The sequence below is a fragment of the Nelusetta ayraudi genome, unplaced genomic scaffold (assembly GCF_046127955.1).
Source record: "Nelusetta ayraudi isolate G7.1 ecotype Tasmania unplaced genomic scaffold, CSIRO-AGI_Nayr_v1 ptg000011l, whole genome shotgun sequence".
NCBI lineage: Eukaryota > Metazoa > Chordata > Actinopteri > Tetraodontiformes > Monacanthidae > Nelusetta > Nelusetta ayraudi.
In genome coordinates, this window is record NW_027466061.1 from 3,948,344 (window position 1) to 3,970,074 (window position 21,731).

The 21,731-nt window shown below is 43.1% G+C and overlaps 2 protein-coding genes across 5 annotated transcripts in view; both read left to right on the forward strand.

Moving 5' to 3' along the window:
• The first annotated feature begins 26 nt into the window (after positions 1 to 26).
• On the forward strand, positions 27 to 17,914 carry mlxipl (MLX interacting protein like). 3 transcript variants are annotated; one of them, XM_076020126.1, is made up of 18 exons: positions 33 to 673; positions 1,895 to 2,001; positions 2,220 to 2,302; positions 2,401 to 2,490; positions 3,581 to 3,622; positions 6,719 to 6,893; positions 7,347 to 7,427; positions 11,347 to 11,501; positions 11,620 to 11,816; positions 11,943 to 12,178; positions 12,298 to 12,379; positions 12,907 to 13,187; positions 14,061 to 14,176; positions 14,357 to 14,479; positions 14,610 to 14,737; positions 15,514 to 15,637; positions 16,894 to 17,023; positions 17,112 to 17,914. In XM_076020126.1, exons 1-18 carry the CDS (start codon positions 333 to 335, stop codon positions 17,273 to 17,275), a joined length of 2,655 nt encoding a protein of 884 aa, XP_075876241.1. In that variant the 5' UTR covers positions 33 to 332; the 3' UTR covers positions 17,276 to 17,914. The 3 variants fall into 3 exon arrangements, 2 of the variants coding, with proteins under 2 accessions (XP_075876240.1, XP_075876241.1); XR_012926169.1 differs by having other exon boundaries at positions 27 to 673; positions 11,620 to 12,178; positions 16,899 to 17,023; positions 17,112 to 17,238; XM_076020125.1 differs by having other exon boundaries at positions 32 to 673; positions 11,620 to 12,178.
• A 447-nt stretch (positions 17,915 to 18,361) lies between these two features.
• The window catches only part of srrm3 (serine/arginine repetitive matrix 3), a 72,265-nt gene continuing 68,895 nt past the window's right edge, over positions 18,362 to 21,731 (forward strand). For both annotated transcript variants that reach the window (XR_012926170.1, XM_076020128.1), the window contains exon 1: positions 18,362 to 18,759. The gene's annotated coding sequence lies outside the window, so the exon portion shown is untranslated. The remainder of the gene's footprint in view (positions 18,760 to 21,731) is intronic.

Below are 21,731 nucleotides of genomic sequence, written 5' to 3' on the forward strand. Positions count from 1 at the left end.
TGTAGACGCTTTGTCTCCCCTGTCAGTCAATAACAGTAATAAGGCCATAAGCCCATGTCCACTAAAATAGTTCCTCCGTTTGTGTGTGTGGTACCGTGTTGAGGACTTTAGCTCCACTTCAAGAGTGACATAATGATCGAAATGGGCTCTTTCACAATGTTGTCGCCCTGCGCAGGGACACCCACACTGTCTGCCGACATCTGAGGGGCCTCTCCGCCGCTGGAGGAAACAACAGGAGGAGAGGGGGGGGATCGGGAGGAGGGAGTCAGCCGAGGAGAAAGTTCACACTTGTGTGACAGTCAGAGGGAAGCCAGCAGCGCGGAGAGCTCAGCATGGCAGCCAGAGGGAGAGTGTGTCCGGCCGGCCGCAGCCACCACCAGGAGTCTTCCGATTCGGATTCAGAGCCGGAGCCGGCTCGGTTCGCCGCAGCCGGCCCGTCCACGGGATCGTTCCCCTGCAGCCAGGTGATCCACAGCGGCCACTTCATGGTGTCGTCGCCCCACAGCGACTCGGGGCCGCGCCGGAGGAAGAGCGGCGGTTCCCTCAAGTACGACTTCGACACGGTGAACAGGACCTGGTGCCAGACGTACCGGTTCGGTCCGTTCAGCAACGGCAGCCTGAGCATCGACCCGACCCTGACCCGCCTGTTCGACTGCATGTCTCTGGCCTACAGGTAGGGGCCCTGCACCGGAGGCAGCCACGGAGCACAACCCAACTTCCCCGCCTCCCGACCGCCTTCAGATGTGCGGATCCCCTCCGTAACAAGTGTCCGAAACAAACAATTCCTCAGCAATGAAAGACAGTTTTACATGAACGGGGGATGACTTGGATTGTAAAACCCCAGTCCAAGCTGCTGACCAACTCTAGATAAAATAGTGCGCATTGATTAATTGAGAAAAATATTTTAATTGGGGACCAGCGGGTTTTATTTCCCGCCACTTCCCCCTTTCTTTATTATTTAAAGAAATAAATGAAGAGTATATAAATCATCCACATGCACAAATACTATAGAGCTTTAATGTATATGGATTTGTTGGGAGGGGGTTTGTCAGTGTGTCTTGCGCAACATCTTGGAGAGAGAAAAAAAACAAAACTGGACTTTGATTCTAGGTGGCAGTGAGAAAGCAATTACAAAGTAACAGAGACAAGCAGACCACCCAGATACTGAACACAAGCTGGGAAATGGACACTGTATTCATTGCTTTTGGGAAATATGAGCTTTTTTTTGTTCTCCTCCTGATACATTTTCTGATATCCCGCACAAAACTTAAAAATGCATGTGCACCAGCTTATTAAAAGTGTGCTGGAAGGAAAAAAAACTCTTCCGTTCTAACTAACTAACTAACGAACTGTTCTTTAGATTAGACCACTGCAAAATCTAAAAGTTAAAATTTTGATATTTACCATCTGGGATCACAAGGAGTCATGAATTACATAGCTGGAGACTTGCAGCCCAGTCTTTACCATTGACCAGGCCTGTCCTAATTGCTTCCCTTCTAAAGTTGTTTTCTCTGCTGTTTTGGAGCGTGCGACATGTGGCAACGCGTCTCCATTAAAAAGCTTGTTTAAAAACGGGGTGCTGCTTCCTGGCAACTCTCTGAGCGCCTCACATTAGGGGCCCTCTTCTTAGCACTCAGCCGACCGAGGGACAGTGGAAAAAGTGTCAACACTGTGACAGAGCGCTGGTGAACAAGCTGATTGGGAACTATTTGTCAAAAAGGAGGACAGATTTCTACCAGGGGAGGGCGGGGAGTTGCAGCATGTGTCCAGTCTGTCCGTAATTACCTATTACACTTATCCCATGAGAAAACAAAGTATATGGCACCAACCATTTCACATTTTCCATGAATTAATTGCAGGGTTTTTTTTGGAGTAACAATTTTCTTTCTCGCAGTGGTAAAATCGTCTCTCCCAAGTGGAAGTCTTTCAAGGGTCTGCGTTTGCTGTGGAGGGACAAGATCCGTCTGAACAATGCAATCTGGAGAGCTTGGTTCATTCAGTGTAAGCGCTAGGCACGGCTCCGTAACTCCCCTCTCTTCCACTCTTTTCCATATATTCCCACGTCACATATTTTCTGAGCACATCAGGACTAAATTTTTCACAAAATAAGTAATAAAAAAAACAAAACATCATGGCCGTCGTGCATTGACTGGAATGAAATTCAATATTTTGCACTGATGAAATGTTTTCAAAAATGTCTTTGCGTCTGCTTTGTTTAGATGTGGAGAAGAGGAAGAACCAAGTGTGCGGGTTTATCACGCCACTGGATGGCTCAGAAGTTGATTCACATCGAAAGCCTGAGGTGACTTGATTGTTTAGTCAAATATGTGTTTAGATGAATCAAGCTAAAAAAAAAAATATGGTAAATCCATTTGCCATTTCTTTGCATCATGCGAACAGGCCATCGTCCTGGAGGGCAGTTACTGGAAGCGGAGGATTGAGGTAGTGATCAAGGAGTACCACAAGTGGAGGATTTACCACAAGAAGAGGGTGAGCGCTCACTGAAGTGTTTGAACATGTTTCACTCCACACGGTACACTGGCAAACATGCAAATATTGGTCAATATTTTAATATTTGTCTGAAAGCTCTCAGCCCAAGAAATAAATGTGGCCATATGCTGTTTATGTGCTTGGCTATGTGAATTTTGTCCGGGCTCTGTGAAGTGTTTTTTTCTTTTTTTTTTTTTTTTTAATCTCATAATGTTCCCTCACTGCTCACACCTCATTACTTGTCTTCTTAAGTAATACGGTCAGGACTTTAATGGTGAGAATTTTTCAAATTCAGTGTTTTTGCTATGCACAAGATGCTGTAATTATTGAAGGATGTTAGTATGCAAGTTGGTTATGAGACATAACATCAATTTTCATTTTTGTTGCTGTGACCGACATACAGCCAATAGTTTAATACAACAATGTCCCTCTGAAAAGGACTTTGATACAGAAGATACATTACACTCCAAGTTTTTTTCTATGTAGTAGCTAGAGATAATGTTATCGCAAGACCAAGATCAATTGCCCCAACTTAACCCTTCTACACTTACATTTAGACACAGACATTTAAGCCCCATGGAGGATGAATTCTGAAACTCCGTCTTCACACATGCAAATAATTTGACCTCCTGTACGACATCCCACTAAGTCATGAATAGAACAGCACTAAAAGCTTATTCACTGCGTCCAGCTGATTTATGCATTTTCCTCACATCAAACCAGATTTACTGCCTTTCAGAGCATGCCTTGTGCAGACATTTGTGCAACAACTTGGGATTGCATTCTCAGGTTGAATAAAGATGTAGTGCATCTGCAGTGTGCTTGGTTTTTGATTGTAGGCTAGTTTAGTTTGCAGCAAAAAAATAAAATAAAAAATAAAATGAGGGCCAGTGAAGGTAGTTTTGAATAATCTTTAAATTTGTTTCTACAGATGATGAGACCAACTGTAGAGAATTAATAAAATGCTCAAAATAGCAACTTTCACTTCTGTTATCCAACCAAAAATTCCCCTCTCATGGCAGCTGGCAGGTTTTCCTGTTTTTTGGCAGCTGTTCTAAAAGCTGTACTAAAAACGTTGTGTCTTTTGCAGCTTCAGAAGAGGAATGATGACATCCTCTCAGTGCTCCAGGAGGTATGGCAAGAGTCTCGTGCCTCATACTTTTGAAAAGAAAAGTCCGTCTTTGAGAAAATAAGTTAACTGTGGAGTATTGATTTTGACCATTCTAACCTTTGGAAAGGGTAGTTGGCCGAATGACCCAGATTTCAGAGTGTGTGCAGCGACCTACTCGCGTTGTTTGCTTTTGAATGAGGTAGAAGTCCAACATTCATCAAAGCTACCTAAGTGGCTGATTTGTTTTTCTTCCTGGATTCAGCTTCTGCTGCTCAACTAGTTAGGTTAAGAGAGCTTAAAAAAAATGCGCAAACACAACCTGCGTCACTGTCCGTCATTGTGGCCAATTGTACAAACATATGTCACCGACAGCGACAATTCTGCTCTCACTCTCTCGGTCTCTACCTTCATTCAAATGAAATAGCTGCAGAATTTAATGTCTTTTAATCAAATTCGTCCTACTTCTGCTTTGTAAAGGCCACGCGGTTCAGGGGCAGAAAGTGCAACGTTGACGTCACGGTGGCGGAAACAAACAAAAGACAAGGAGTGAAAGGAAATAGAGGGACGGATCCTTGGGGGCGTCTCGTTCATGAGAGACTGTGACGTTTCCTTCGGAGGCACCGCTGTCTGTGCCACGGCTCCCTTCTTTACCTTCTGTCTTGTTTTTTCAAAATTGCAAAATAATCTCACGTGGAAGGTCAGGAGTTAGTCCCGATTCAAGACGATGCATTTTGTTGTGTTATTTCAGCTCAAATTGTGAGTGAATCACACAGCACTTCTACGGTAATTGTTCTCATCAAATTAGATTAGATTAGATTAGATTAGATAAAAACTTTCTTGTCTTTTTCAGTAAAAAACAGAAATTTGTCTTCCACACAAAAAATCAGATAAATGAAATGGGCTTTAGTGTTCCAAAGATATTATCTGGCTGCTATTTCAGATTACTTCCCACGACTCCTTTGTTTGTGCACTGATAGCATTTATGTCATATAAATGATTACTATTGTAGTGCCCAGTATAAATTCTATTGGCTGTATTTGTAAGACCGGCCACGCACTCATAAGATTTTCATCTAATTTGGGTGCCTTATCTGCTTTACAAGGGATCATATTCCAGTAGTTTTCTTTCTCAGTCCTCTGACAGACTCATTATACAGTACATTCTATACTGCTAGTGTTTGCATTGCATCACACTTTTGCTGCAAAGTTATTGGCACACATGGGTACTTTGAAACAATTTCATGTTGGCCAACAGCAAATACATTAAATTATTATTAATTATTAACCAGAAGACCAATCAAGTCTGTATTAATTATTCCCCAGCATTTATCCCTGCAGTTCATAATTCTTTGTTCATCTACTACCGCTTCCTGACTGAGCTGTTGATATTTATTAGTCAGCAAAGGGAAGACTTGATGGAATTCTGATAAAAATACAAATACCTGCTATTCTTGTAACGACATATTCACTGTCGGTTCTGTGTACACGTCCAATGTCTCAATCTGTAGCGCTGTCTCTCTGCAGCCTCATTACAGTTTTGAGAAGAACAAAAGCGTGTTATAATACCTTGAAAATAATGTATCAAGGCAACTGGATATGTATATATATATATATATATATATATATATATATATATATATATATGTATGTATGTATGTATGTATGTATCTATATCTATATCTATATGTATATATATATATATATATATATATATATATATATATGTATATATATGTATATATGTATATATTTACATATATATATCTCTCTATATATATACACATATGTATGTATATATATATGTGTGTATATATATATAAATATATATATATGTATATATATATATATATACATATATATATACATACATATACACATATACATATTCATTCAAATACATCACATTTCACTCTCTAATAATTAGTAGGGATGGGGATCAACTGAGAATGTGTGAAATGATGCTGTCAGAACATCATTTCACACATTCTCAGTGTAGTATATACAGTATATATATATATATATATATATGTATATGTATATACTATATGCCCTTGACGTTCAGAGAAGCTAAAAACAAGCTTCAAGCGGACAGAGTCTCTTTCAATTCCTGCCTTTGTCTTTTGATTCTATTTCAGTAGTATAATCCAATTTTTTGCCAAATTGCAATTCCTTATTTTTTTCACTCCTTCCCTGCGTCTGCTAATTCCACGCTAACGCAAGATCAGTTTAATGCACCAGGAAACCCCCTCTCAGAAAGGCGCGAGGCGGAAGTGAGACATTTGGAGGAGCTGAAACAGGAGGCGGAGGCAGCCTCAGGTCTGCACGTGAGTGAGGCTACCAGAATTAGGTCAGGGACAAAAGGCTGTGGCTCTTACTGAATTGGTGAGACGTCAAAATAAATAAAGTGAACAAAGACGACATAATGATAACCCGCAAGGGGCTAATGTTTTTGAACAATGTGTCAAAAGTGCTTTTTTTGTTTTTTTTACGTCTCACGCATGCACGCACACACACACACCTCGTTTCTTATTTTCACGCATACATGTTGCCTCAAAAAAATGAAAGATAAAATTGAGGAGTAAATGAATAAATTCTAGGATGTCATGTGCTCAGACGTAATCAAAATGACTTCCGGCTCATCTCGGGCTTCCCTATAAAGGAAGTGCTCAGACTTAGATGTGGAGATGGAAGACGGGGTGATCAGGGGAGAACAGGAGGCATCTCAAACAGAGGCTCATCCGGAGCTCCACTCTATGTGAGTTGTACTGTGGTTGGATTTAAGAGGTGTGCTTTTACCCTGAAGAGGTGTGGAGGTTTTTGTTTTTTCCCATGGTTGTCTGCCATGGACAGAGGAGAAGATGAGACCTCAATCAGGTGTTTGCCTTATTTTTATGGAATATCTGGTTGTGGTTTTGTAATTATTGTGTTGGAATTGTTGGAGCGACTTAGCCTGCACAACAATGTATTCAACATTAAGTAAGTAACTCTCTCATATTGTGATTTGTCAATGCTCTGACTTCTCCACTGGATTTAGAGTGAGTCCTCAGACCAGATTTGGACTCTTTAAGTGACTTAAAGGTGATTTGCAGATTTTTAAAGCATGACTGATGTGATGCAGGGTCAGATTTGCCAAGAAAAGTTGGGGAAGTGGACCAACCAGATGTACCAACAGCCTGAGGTCGTGCCTGTAGAGGGTCACATGTTCGACCTGGACTGCCTGCTGTCTGATATCTCCGACACCCTGTTCACCATGACACAAAAGCCGTGTCCGTGGGCCAGCGACCGGCGTGACAGTGAGTAGTCGGCGCTCTCAGGCGGCCTTTTCCTCTGGCCTCAAATGCAACGCGAAATGTCTTTCAAAGAAAATCCAACTAGCGGCCTTTGAGCTGATGAGTTGAGCTGTTGAATGAAACATTTGACTACAGACGGCTTTTCGTTTACCTATATTAACTAACAGTGCACTTATCGCACCTTATTTGCGCGTGTTAAAGTAAAGCATTATACTATAGTGCAATGCCATTCACACATTTGAGTTCTTCCATTCAATACCTCTAACTTTTTATGAGATGTGAGTTAAAAATACATAACTGTTAATAATGGTCCACATTAGTTTGAGCCAATTGTTTTTTTTAAACATTTTTAAGCATGATGACATTGAAACTAAATGAATATTTTTTCAGAAGCCTTATCAGTTACATTTTCTTTACTTCACCTTCGATAACCGTTTTCTCTTCTCTCCTCCTCAGCATACACAAGCAATGCAGATATGATTCAACCAGGCTTGATGCCCCTTCAGCCCAACCTGGATGATTTCATGGACATACCAGGTAACCGTCACACACTTTGCCCACTATTGCTTTTCAAGTACAGTTGACAGACAGGGGAGACAGTAAAAAAATATTTCCAGTCATGGCTGAGCTAAGAGGCTAGAACAGTTAGGTTGCACAGACTGGAGGTGATCCAAATCTCTTCAAAGCAGCCAGTGGTGGGCAGTGCCTCAAAACAATATTTAGCATTTATCATTGTTTACCTTATCATTGCAAATTAAACCAGACAATAATATCAACTCAATGTGTCTTTTGTGGTTCAGGTTTTTGGTCTTTTATTTTAGTGGCGGTCTTTACTAAAATGCACCATCCTTCCAAAACGAGGCAAAGTTGGAAAATTAGGAAAAAAATAACGGTTTGGTGACAGCAGCGTTATGATTGTTCATACACAAAGTTCCAAACTTTTAAATCTTTTTAAAAATGTTTCGCTACCAAAATGAAAATGCAAAAAACATGTTTGTTCTACATGGAGCGATTAAATTGAATCATCTGATATGTTATCAGGTCTCCTTGTTGAGGAAACCCCCACAGTCATCCTTGTTGCACATTATAACAGCCGAGCAGGATGAGAAATATCATGCATCAATGAGTGAATCTTAATACATGATCCCCTATAAATTTGCCCAATCCAAGTGAGGGTTCAGAAAGGTCACTGGGGAAGCTTTAAAGGGGATAAGATATCAGCGCTCAGTTTACATTGTGTTTTCTGTGCCTCAGAGCAGAAAGAGATCCTGTTAATATGTGATGTATAAACAGCTGTCTCACTATCTCATTTTCCCTCCAAAGTGTGTTATCACACATGTTTACAACAAAGATACCAGGATGTTGGACTGCCATAGCTGGACTAATCATTGCACGTAGACATGAGCTAACGCTGGCTGGATGGATGGATGGCTGGATGGATGGATGGATGGATGGATGGATGGATGAATGGATGGATGGATGGATGGATGGATGGACTGCCCTGTGAAGGGTTAAGTCTCCCAGAGTTGAATGTCAGAGTTTTAGCCCAGAGGAAAGAGGTTGTTGGGTCACTTCCATGGAAGCCCTCCAGCCCCCTCGTGGCCACCAGTCCAGACAACATGCTGACCACTGCTGTAAAAGTTGCTCTCACGGTCCTCAGGGATCAGCTGTCCAACTCTTGTTCAGTGACGATTTCCAGGGAGCCAGTGAGTGTCTGCCAGAGAGCCACACGTCCTCGGCCGTAACTCGCAGATTTTCACTGTGCTTCCCTTGAACGGAATGACAAGTGACTGCAGCTCATCCCGCTGCCTGTTTATTCGGAGACTGAGGGAAGAGATCCTACAGACTGGTGTCCCAGGTGTTTACAGAGCCTGTGTCACACCGCCTTGTAAACGTTCCATCCGCTGGTGACAGCTGTCTTCTTCCCACAAGCTTTTGATCGGCAACTCTTTGACTGGCTTCAGATCACAGCTTTGTTTAAATTCAGACAGCGAAGGCGCTTTGTAGGACTGCAGATGGCAGCTCGCCGCAGTCATTTTGCCAGTGCACAGTCCCGAAGCGTGCAAACCGGTTGATCAGAAACAAAATGCCTGGAAGTATCACCTCACGCTGTGCACGTCGCAGCGCGGCGGGCGGCGGCGTGTTCCTTTGATGTTTTCAGCAATGAGCCGCTGCTGCTGCCGCTCAGAGTTGGGCTTTGAAGTGAGACACCGACTTGTAATATCGAAGCGCAAACAGACACTTTCACTTTTTTTTTTTCTGCATGTGCCTCCACAGTGATTGGCCTTGCAGTTTGTGAGATTGACTCTGGTTTTTCTTCATCAGTGTCGGATGTGCGGAAACAAACCTGCACAGCTCCCTGAGCTTTCACTGATGACGAGCTGACGCAAATAGCGTTAGTGTCTGTATTTCAGCGCATTGTATTTCAAATGCAAACAAACATTGCAGTGTTGGATTGCTGAGATTTCAAGTCCACAAACTTGCTCATCTGTCCTCTAAGCTTCAATCTAAAATAAATAGGTGGTGACCGATCTAAGTGGCCCTTTGACACGGCAGAAGAAGACCAAAGAGCAGATAACATTGGATGCTACAATCACAGGACTCCGAATCAGAGCTGGATGGTGCTTTTACATCAACAGAAGATGAACACCTTCCGGGTTAGACCCTCCCTGACAAACTGTTTTTCCTTCACTGACAGTTTTGGCTGAAGCTTTAGTTTAACACAGCTGTGAATCACAGCTTGGCACCAACTGCTTACAACATTCAGTGTGAAAGAGAGTTTCAAATTCAAGTTTCAAGCAATCATGTTTTTTATGGCCCTCCCCTTTCCCAATGTTCTGCTCTTTCCCAGATTCTTGACACAAATCCAACAGATTTGGGAAGCATTCCATCTGGCGTGTCAGGTTGTTGTGAAGGAAAAATGTTGTTCTTTGGACTATAAGAAGGATATTTTGTCGCCTAAAGTTATCAGTCACATTGGCTGTGTCTCAATTCAGGTTCTGCGCCCTTGAAGTGCGCATTTTGGAAGGAAGTTGCATCATAGCACTGCGCGAAGGCTTTTCCCAATTCCCGAGGGTGCTTAGGACGCTCAAAATGTGCCCTCGGAAATACGCACTAGTTTTAGCCGATTCCAAGGATACACCGCTACTATCCTTCGCGCACTTGGGTATCCCATGATGCTTTGCGTGCTGCTGCAAAGCATTGTGGGATCCTGGGAAGTCAGCTGAAATTAGCGGCATGTAGCATGTACTGGTTAAGACACAACATATAAATCTAAATATTGAAGTTTCACATAAATTATCCAGTTTTTAACGTAGGATTTTATTTATTTGATCATCCAACGGCATCGTTAGATGGCGAACCAATGGTTAGCTTGATACTATGAAAACGTCACTTCGGGGTTGGCCAGCCGGAGGGAAGAGCGGTGACGAAACGAGGAAATACGCCGAAGGCTAGACCGTCCCGAGTGGTGACCGGGGAGGCGGGGTTTGGTCCGTCCTTCTAGGCTGGGAAGTCTACGAACTCTTCCTTCAGACGGAGGACACTCGGTCTCAAGGGTGCAGAACCTGAATTGAGACACAGCCATTGACACACCCTGAGACAATTGTTCTGGAAATGACTACAGGGCACTTCCTCACTGCTTGTTCTTCTTCTTCTGCTTCGGCTTTTGGTAGTTGCTACAATCTCCATCTCTTCTCTCACGCCTCCTGCCTGCCAGTTCCAGCCACAGCATCCTTCCACTGATACATTCACTGTCCCTCCTCTGCATCTGTCGAGACCATCTCAGTCTTGACTCTTTGGCTATAGCTACAAAAAAAAAAATCTAAACAACCTCCATACATCTCTGATCCTATTCATCCTAGTCACCTAGTCCAGAGAACAAAGAAAACATTGTCATAACTACTAATTACTACTAACTACTACAACCTGTCTTTTCCTCAGTGCCACACTGTCTGTGAACCGTGCAGCACGGCCACTCTTACCACTGTTTTACTGGCAGGGCTTTGCTCTGCATAATTGTTCTGCTTATGTATTTGATTATCTGTCTGGTCATGTATTTACTGTCTCCATTCGAGACAGTCGGGTCAGTCAATCAATCAGCTTTTATTGGATTTATACAAATCGCTAAATCACATTCAAAGGAGCTCCAAGCTCCTTGCACAGTCGAAGAGAATCCAACTGGTCCCAACTATTATTAACTTTTTGAACTGTCTGAACATTTTTTTAAGGGATTAAGACTAAAGCCTGATGGTATTTTTCCATTTATACACTCAAAGTCATTCAAGGACTTCGTACTTTTCAAAGTATGAGATTTAGTGTCACACTGAAGTTTACTGTCACTCCAAGTGTAACAGTAATTAAAGTGAGTCAACATGGAGTTGATAAGCTGTGTGCATGTGTGTGTGTGTGTGTGTGTGTGTGTGCGTGTGTGTGTGTGTGTGTGTGCCTACTTCAGATATCTTTATGAACCACCGGGGCCAGCCCACTGAGCAGGCTGGTTTTGCTGACTGCGGCTATTTTGAGAGTCCATCCGCTGCAGAGTTTGCTCCAACCCCGTCCCCTGTGGTTACGGCTCCTCCGCAGCTCCTCATCAACACCCAGCTGGCTCAGGTACGGCCCGAGTAAACAGCTCCTACTGCTTGGGGGATTCATAAGCTTGCACTGGTTCACACTTGTATTATTTTTAAGTTATGCAATGCACCCTCTCCCCCCAACCCGCTTCCAACAGCCTCAGCCCTCCTCATCCAACATCCGACCGCAGCAAACCAAGTTGGACTCGGGATGTGAATACCAGTCCTCGTCGGGCGCCGTGCCGTACGACCCCCATCCGTACCCCGACCCGCCTGCTTCTATAACGTACACCAGCAGCATCGAGCAGCTGGCCTCCTCGGGCGTCCCCTTCTTCTACCCGCTGCCGTGCCACAGGTTGGCTTACTGCACGACCGTCGGCGTGACCCCCACCGTCATTACTCACACCGCCTCCACTGCAGGGGGTCACAGCTACCCTCAGGCGGGAGAGACATACCCTCAGACCGCCTGTGACTCTCTCAGTTACCCAGTTGACGCGCCCGACCCGGTCCACGCGGTGTCGCCCCATGTCACCGTGGCCCACTGCTTCTCAGTGCCGCAGCAGATGGCAGTTCCGGGGGTCAGAGGGAAGCACAAACAAAAGACAGGAGGGCTGAGGACAGCTGGCCCCTCTGGGGCTCAGTCCAGCCCCCTCTCCATCTACACACCCACACCCACCAGCTGCCTGGCTAAGCTGCTTTCCTCCGGAGCCTGTGATCGTGAGTCAGTTCCGTCCTTTAGTCTGGACTCGGACTGGTGTATTTAATCTGGGAACTAAAAAGATTGGGGTCATATTTCTGTCCGAGGAAATCAACTAACTTGCTTGTTGTACTTGCAGGGAAGCCGTCACTCGGATTTAATCCCAGTCTGACAACAGCCAAAGGTCAGAGGTCATCCTCTCCCAACCCATCGGTGAGCCTGTTTTTCAAGAGAGTGATGCGTGTGTGTGTTTGTGTGTGTGTGTGTGTGTGTGTGTGTGTGTGTGTGTGTGTTTGCCTAACACTTGCAGCATCATAACGGCCAATGTTTATTTAACTACAGCGCACACTTACTACTAAAATCATCTTCAAGCCCTGCCAAAATTCAGATGACATGAACATCACCAAGGTTCAAAAAAGAAAAGATAAAAAATGAAATTTGACAGCAAAAAATATGAGAAGCAGCTATTTATGGGAGCTGCTAGACTCCAAAAGTGCCTCTAACAGACACGCACACATAGATAGTTTCATGGTTTAAGACTGCAACAGCACAACTGCAATGTGTTGTGTTGATTTTTTGGTGTTGTTTTCTGCTTTAACCACTGTCGCAAATACAAAATGCTGGGCAATTAGCCTCAAATTCAGTATGAGTCATTGGGAGCCTCCACACAATCACAAGAAATACTTATAATTTTAATTTCCTGCTGAGGAAAAAAGCCTTTAACCAGACTTTTTCATTAACAGTCCAGCAGCAGTAGCAGCAGTAGCGGCAGCTCACATGTTGGAGGGGCTCCATCGCAGCTGCAACATGAAACTTCCTGGTCTGCAGGGATGCCAACATTGGCTCCCATGCACAGCAAGAATGTCCCCCTGGGTCACATAGACCCCCTCGTCGACGCCTCCAGAGGCTCTGTGGTGTCTGCCCTGCTCACCCAGAGCTCTGCTAACATCAACACGACCCTCCTAATCCCAAAGACTGAGAAACTATCGCCTGTCCAGCTCTATGGCACGGACAGGAACAGCTTAACAGGTATGGGCAAATTAGTATGAATGCATTTATTTAAGTTGTTATATGTCATCAGTTTGTGGTCACCAGTGGGCTTGACTGGACTGCAAAATAATTTATTCATCAGTGATTTAAACCCAGTTTGACTGCTGAAATGTAAAGGGGGTCGACTGTGAAATGCTCACGTAATATGCAGCAACATCAGTAGATTGAATTTGCAACAGAACAATAAGCAGCAGATGAGAAATTATGTTTGCATTTTTTTAGTTCTTATACAAATGATACAAGGTTAATGCGAAAATGAGGGGTGAATGGTGATTTATTTTTGAGGGGGAAAAAAAATAAAAATAATTCACACAATTGAAATCAAACGCCTTTTGACTCTGCAGCCTATAATTGCAATAGAAGGTTGTCAGACGGGGTTAAATCAGTATTCAGATCCTGTGTCTGCACAAGTGATTCATCTCTGTCCAAACACCCAATTACATGGACAGAAAATCATAAGCACCAGTATTTATGCTTCAGAAAAACATCCCATGTGCCACATGTTTGATTATTGATACTGATGCAACAGTGAGTAATACGTAAGCAAGCACTCCTCTGTTGCTACTGCCCCACCAGACACAGTTGCAGCGGTGTAACAAATGGCCTTCTGAAATAAAGTCAAGGACATGCAAATCATAACAGAAATGTATATACATTAAGAGAATCAGTTAAGGAAATAGATTAATCATTATTTTACCCCCTTTTTGCAAAATGATAAATATTTGTCCTATTTGAAAAAGGAAAAAACTCCTCATGTGCATGTGCACAGAATTTCACAATATAGTGATGTAATTTCTGCATGAGGTCAACTTTGTAATTTATTGGATATGACGTTTGTCATCTTTCCTTTAGTCAGTTTTCCAGGACATCCAGACCAAACATCTCCACCGAACACCTTAGACAAGGTCTCCAACCCGGAGTCATCGCTCTCAGGCTTCCCAGGACACAGCAAGATAGAATCAAGCAAGGTAGGTCGGCCTGCCTCCTTGCCTCACACGCTGCTTCGTGTATATCTATCTATACGTGCAATCAAGACCTCATTGCTTGTGATGCCAGGTGAAGAGTGGAGCACATAGGTAGCTGATGGTTCAGTCAGAGCGTGAAGCCGAGTGCTATCTGCTATCTCACTGTGTCTGTGTTATCTGCAGCAAACAGACACCAGGAGGATAACGCACATCTCCGCCGAGCAGAAGCGCCGTTTTAATATCAAACTGGGTTTTGACACTTTACATAATCTTGTGACAACACTGAGCTCGCAGCCAAGCATAAAGGTACAGTCACCACAGTGCAGCTGGGCACTTGGATCGCACATGTAAATTAAGCCCAGGATACACTTCCTGTTTATGACGTGTGGCGGCTGCTGGTAATATTGTACACGTGTGAATGGGTCTGCCGGCACAGATCAGCAAAGCCACCACGCTGCAGAAGACAGCCGAGTACATCAGCAAGATGCAGCATGAGAGAGCCCAGCTGCACGAGGAGGCCCAGAGACTGAGGGAGGAGATCCAGCTCCTCAATTCTTCAATCAAGTAAGGCTCCTAGACTGTCTGGACTTAACTTAACATCTGTCCATGTGCGAGGAAATCCAATTAGACTGAATGGATTTTCTGCCATATGTGACATCCAGGTGATGTAAATTGAAAGAAGATGTCTTTTGTTCACCGCTACCTCATTAAAAAAAAAACAAATTTTATGCATGGGCTGGGATTGGGAGAACTGGTTGAAGGTGTCACAGCAGGGTCACCCCGTGCACGCCACACACTCGGGTGTCAGCACGCTGAGTTTTTAGATGATTTGGATGTTGTGGATGATTATTTCAGTTGAAGACGAGGAGTGAGGGCTAAATTTTGTTGGTTTATAAAAGAAGAGAGATGATTAAGAAAAATCATGTTATTTCCAGATGTATTAAAAGCAGCTAAAGACAACAGACAACTGGGTTTTCATGTTAAACCTGCTTTTGGGTGACAACAACAATTCTGGCATCAACTTCCCCCTTGTTCCAAAAGTCAATTACAACCAATAATGATTAACAGCTTCATATTCTCATGGTCACGACTAAGACCCTCTCTTTCTGCATGGCCACATGGATATTTTACAAAGCAATAGCTGACTTAATTTCACTCCACCCCTGCAGCAAAAGCTTTCGGAAAGTTAACTTTGAAACAATCTTTGTTCACTCTACGTATCAGCATCTATCAGCTACTAATTCATTACAGTCCCTAACAATCTGCAACCTTTCCAGTAATATGTGCTGCATTATGGATCAGTGCACTGCTCTGCTGACTCAGCATGTCTTCCTCTGCAGTGCGTGCCAGCAGCAGCTCCCAGCAACAGGGGTGCCCATAACACGGCAGCGCTTTGACCACATGAGGCAGAAGTTCAGAGAGTATGTCCAGGCACAGACGCTGCAGAACTGGAAGTTCTGGATTGTATCCTTCTGAATGACTTAGTTCACGGTTTGCATGTAATCAATCCACTGTCTAATCCTTCATTCATGTGTGATTCATTAATTAGCACAACAGGCTGTCACAACATTTATCTTATGTTGGAGAAAAATGTTGTGTTTTTTTTGCCCCTCCATGTGTTATAATTATTATCATTTATTATTATTTTTAGCTTTCCAGCCCAAGCTTTGTGCCACTCTGGAAGGATACAGTGTGATAACATGTCTGCATTTTTCAAGTAAAAAATATATATTCTGTAGCTGTACTGTGCAACTTTGCGCGAGGCAAATGTTCAGCCAATTTTGGCAACAAACAAAACTAAATGAAAGCAAAGGTGGATTGTTGAAATCTCAAGTTCAAAAACTTGTGCATCCATCTTGTCAATCTTCCAGCTCATTACCAAATAAATGAAATAGGTCCAATAGAGAAGTGAAGAGGAGAGTTTCATCTGCCATGCCACATTATGTTAGTATATATTAGATATTGTATTAAATATAGTGTTGATAAGCAAGATATGGAAAAATAGAATATATTTGTATGTAATGTGCAAAAATATGTTGCTGAGTATCAATTTAATGCATTGATTTCTTTTTTTTAATAGATTCTTTACTGAACCTATTGATGCTGCCTTGACCTTGTGGGCATGATAAGAATAGTAGATTATGATTTTATCAACTTTGTGTGCTACATTAAAACACCTAGAGGGATTTTTTTTAGTCTATGAATATTAACATTTTTATCTTGGTTCCCTCAGGGATGACTCAATTATCAGACTGCTGATATTCTCAGTAAAATTATTCATCATTCCAAATTGGTCTTCTCTCCTAACAGGGTTGCATGAAAAACTTTCACCACATTTGGCTGCTAGTTTGCTAGCTGTTCCAGATAACGCTGTTAAACACTGAGTAATATCTCATGAAGATGTTTCCTCAAATCTTAGTTTAATGATGACCCCTTCACTGTGACAGGTTTGCTGTAATGCCACAAAGTGTCTGGGATAACAATTATCAGTCAAATCATGCGATTTAAACTTGCAAATCCAATTAAATATCAAAATGTGCATTGTACTACTAAGTCTTTGCGCAACCATTGGATATATCTAATTAAAAAACTCACTAACAACCAACCAACTAACCAACCTTTTTTCTTTTCTTACTGCTTTCTGTAATTGGCAAGTATACTAAAGTCATCGACTTTTGGAAAACTGGTCAACAAAAAGTGTTTCCTCAACCCAGTGCCAGTTCAGCATCATCATCGAGCCTCTGTTCGAGTCCTATAATGGCATGGTGTCCACGGCCAGTGCAGCAGACCTGTGTCGATCCACTATGTCTTGGCTGGATCAGCACTGCTCCCTGCCTGCTCTGCGACCTAGTGAGTCAAACTAATACTGATCCGAACCCATGTTGAACCTTTTTGAATGACATGCACTGTAATCCATTTTTCCCCCCATTTTTGTCAGTGGTCCTGAGTTCACTCCGCCTCCTGAGCACCACTACAGCCATCCTGACCGACCCCAGCCTGCTGCCTGAGCAGGCCGCCCTGGCTGTCACACAGGCAGAGCCCCCTACCACTCTGGACCACTCCTTACTGCCCCCAACTCAGGACAGTTTGCCACCCATGTGAAGGAGCAGAGCAGACTCAGTACTCAGTCACTTTTTGTTGTGTTGCTGCAGAGACAGAGCAGACTGAAATTCAGGACAGTTTGCAGCAGATAATACGTTGGAGGGGGGAAAACAAGGAAAGATTAAGACGGCACCCTCTTTCAGAGACAATGTATAATAAAAGTTTTACATTAAAACTCATCAGCTGCTGCAAGGAAAATGTTTCCAAGGGTGGGCACATAAAAAAAAAACAACAACCAGGAATTTTGGAATATATGTTTTAAGTTCAATTTCAACAAAAATGTCCTCAGAATATGCGTTTTTTTTTTTTTCATTATATGTCAACCTCAGAATTGTTGTTAAGATGACAGAAGGGCACTTGTGATTGATATATATTTCTTAATTTACCCTTTAAATGCAAAAAGACAAAATTTGTTCTCAAAATCTTTAACATCACAGGTTATCATTGTGAAAAATGTTATTTTTCTAAAAAGATGTCTTTTTGGACATCACAGTTGTTAAATGTTGGTTTGTTAAATATTGGTTTTCCCACCAGTGCAAGTATCATTCAGTTATATCTCAGGGTGTAAAGCAAAGTCTACCTTTGGGGCTTTTAAAGATGTCTGCACGGGTGCCAATAAAAAAAGACTTGCCCATTTTATTTGTTATTGTACAATATATTTTAAGGAAAGACTGAGTCCAAATACTTTTAAAATAGCCCCGTTTCCAGTTATTGCCATTTGCAACCCATTCACAATCTGAATGTAGCTTTATCATTGCCTTATTGGTTCAGCTGAAACAAATTGTTACATGTGAGAGTCTGAAAACAATTTTCCATCGTAAGTGTGCTTGATTAAAACAAAGACACGTCATTGATTTAATTTAAGGTGCCGTAAAACACAGCTTGCTGTTAATAGAAGCAGACACTAAGGTCACTAAGCCGCACACACCTTGACTTGCCATTAAAGGGAAAGCGCAGGTGTTCATAATAATAATGTTAATTATGCCTCACTCATATTTAAGAGCCCGTGAAAACTGCAATTTGGAACTTCTCCCGAACAAACATATCATCGGTTTGCTCGTGTTAAAACCCACAGAGCAGAAAAGAGAGCGGCCTTAAGAACTTTGAAACGCTGCTGACTAACCCACGCTGGGTGGCGCCATGCCAGTACGCATAGCTTCCCATCCCTCGGGAAGTCGATTGTTGTTGTCAGCGTTGCGCTCCTCCGCGTCGACGGGAGGCGCTGTCGGCCAGAGCGGCGCCGGAGAACCACAGCGTCAGCTTTTTGTTCCCAGCTCTCGTCGGTGCGCTGTCCACTTCAGCACCACAAGCCGAGCAGAAGCAGCGGGCAAGCTAACGCTGAGGAGCAGGCAGGGACCAGAGGCACGGCTCAACATCAGCACCAATAGCCACCCAGAGTCCCGAAAAATTCAGAATACTGAAAAGTTCCCGCTCCCATCCGGCAGAAACACCGCCGACAGCGAGGTCCGGAGACTGTGGATAAGGTAAGAGTTTCCGAAGAAGCTTAAATAGGATCAAGTTGGTGATAATAACGGGAAGCAGTAAGGAGGGACGAGCTCCAGGTCCCTCCCGGGCTTAGTGATATCGTGTGGTCGTAACCAGGCGGTGCTTACGCTACCGCTTGTGTTGTTTTGGTCCCGTTAATTCGCGTGGTTGTGGTGATGGAGGGGAGGATGCGCGCCATCCTGTTTCCGAGCAGCTTCTCTTCCCCTTTGCAGACGGTGCTGTTTTATCACTCGTCCATTTCCGTCGTTACACTGTGGCCAGATGCCGTTTCTGCTGTGTTCCCGAATGACGGACATTTAATATCACCACCACCGTAAGGATGCCCCGTTGCTGTCCTTTGTGCGCTCGGTTCCGCCACCGTACCCAGTTACCCGATACCGTCCGAAATAACGCCACAAAGCACCCGGCAGTTGTACTGCCATGTATACGTAGTTGTTAATACTAAATTGAGTTTATGTTTTTAAAAAATAAATAAATAAATATACTTTTCGATGCAAAGACGTATTCTGAGCTTGCCAGTGTTCATTTAGAGAATACAGTTGGTGGTCATTTGTCGAGTCGTTTGTGAATATGGAGGAATGGCTGGTTTTTAAATCACGCAAAACATTACTGTATAAAATGTTATGCACTTTCATATAGTCGCTGACATTATTCAACCATCCATTGAGTGTTATGTGGCCGCTTGTCCGCACACACAGCTGCAGTCTGCTGTGAGACTGCATCTGAGTTGAAATAAGACAACACGACTGATGGAAATCGACACACCGTGTGTTTCCGTAATTGATCGTGTTAAAGCATGGGTATTTTGAATATAGAACCATATGCATATCAGCCTCATTTGTCAACATTCAAAAGTACAAGATTTTTTTTTTTTTTTAATCTAAGGGCTTTTAAAGAAAAAACAATAAATTCAATTAACTTTACAAAAGGAGGAGGATAAATTAGATACAGTACAAAAATCCAATCTGCAGTGTATAAAACTATATAAGCGCAGTACCTTCTTATTTCACTTTCAAACAGTAACGTAGTAAGAGAGAACATACTCTAATTGTTTTTATTTGACTGAGATCCCCTACTGGCCTGGGGAAAGCATTGGATTAGATTAATCTCTCTAAAAAAAAAACAACTAAATAATTGCACCTTTAACTGATGACGCCACATGTACGCGCTCCATTATGTCACCCTAACCCCGTGCAACTTAAATTCAAAATCTGTCCATGCAGTGCATGCCGACATCATGTGTTGCGCGGCCCTGAAAGGGAAAGTCAGCCAGAGCTGCATGAGTGACATGAGGGTGATGGTGCAGACCAAATATTCCACCGCACGGTACCTGAGCACCACTGTGCTGGTCAGACTAAAAATGCGAGTGTATCTCGGGAAGCAGTCTTCCGTTTTGTCACCGGAGAGATGGAGCCAGGTGAGGAGAGAGGCTGATAGAGGGATTAGCTTGTATTAGGATGTGGCTGATGGTAGGAGTGTGAGAGGGATGTCAGTCACCCTGGCTCTATCTGCCTCCTCTGTCTGTCTGTCTGTCTGTCTGTCGGCCTCCTTCCATACCAAGCATCAGCTCCCTGCCTTCTCTACATTCACATTGTGCCGAGAAACCTCGACCGACCGCCGCCACCACCACCACAATCACTCTGCAGTCGTAGCTTTTCCACACGGTCCGTCCTAGCAGATTGCAGCCCCCCGTCAGTGATCACATCCCGCTCCTTCCTCTCCTCTCATTCCGCACTCCCCCCCCCCCCCCCCCCTCCATCCCCTGTCCTACTTCCTTCCTCAACTGCTCTCCTGAAGGACAACGCTGCAGTTGGTGGAGCCTCCAGGGAGTGTTTAGTTGAACGAGTGGCAGAACAGGAAGGAGGAAAAGATAGCCTTTGCATGACTGGACTCCCTCCTGCGAGTGTGTCGGAAGAGAAGCCAGATATTGTCCCACCATGGGGATAGGAGGGTGTCCCTGAGCACGGACACAATATTGCTGCATTGTTCAGGCGCAGAGACAGCGTTTATTCTGAAAGTCTTGCCAAATAGATTTACTGCAAATAAAAATAGAAAACTCCGACTCCACACATTACATGACCGTGTGCTTGTCCTTGGAACGTCACCTCAGCTGGAATGGTGGTGACCGTGCAGCATGGATGCACTGTTCCTCTTCTGTCCCTCCTGATCACAATTCCATCAAGTATCTGATTGAATAAGGTGTAAAATTATCTTCAAAAGAATACTATGACATACTTTGGCTACTTTTAAAGCAAACTTATGCAAATGCAGATTAAAAACATAAGTACAAGTAGTGAATTAACAACAAACACATTGTATAGTCATTGTAACCCCTTTTTAGGTACTTGAATAATTACAAACTAAAATCTTCACCCTATTTGACTGGTACAGAAGTTGATATATGCTTTGGAACAAAGGCTGATTGAGACATGGGCATCAAGGCCAATCCTCTTGTCAATGATGGTGAGTCGTAACTTGTGTGGTGGGATGTCGATCCCACACACTGTAGAAAATACATCTGCACAATTTATGCAAAATTTTGTTCCTTGAGTTTAGGTAAACAAATAAAACAAAAAGTCAGTGGGTTTTCTCAGTAAGATCATTTCTCTTTGTCATGGAACTAATTTATATTTTTATATCATTATAAGTTTCAGTGTTTGCCAAGTCATCTCAGTCCCTGGGCTCATTAGCACAAAAAACAAAGGCAACAAACCATTAGTACTGTATTGATTAATGTCTTTCAAATCTATTACGAGTTGTATCACCGTCACAACATTTACCTTGCTCATTCTAGATCAGACGTATTCCTAGTATTGCACAGCCATAATAGTCCTAAACACAATTATTCAAGGCTTAAATAACAGCTCATAAAAATCTTCCCTTACCGATCAATAGATAATTCAAGACTTAAACGCTGTCTACTCCAGCATGTCTTTTTTACAGCAGCTGC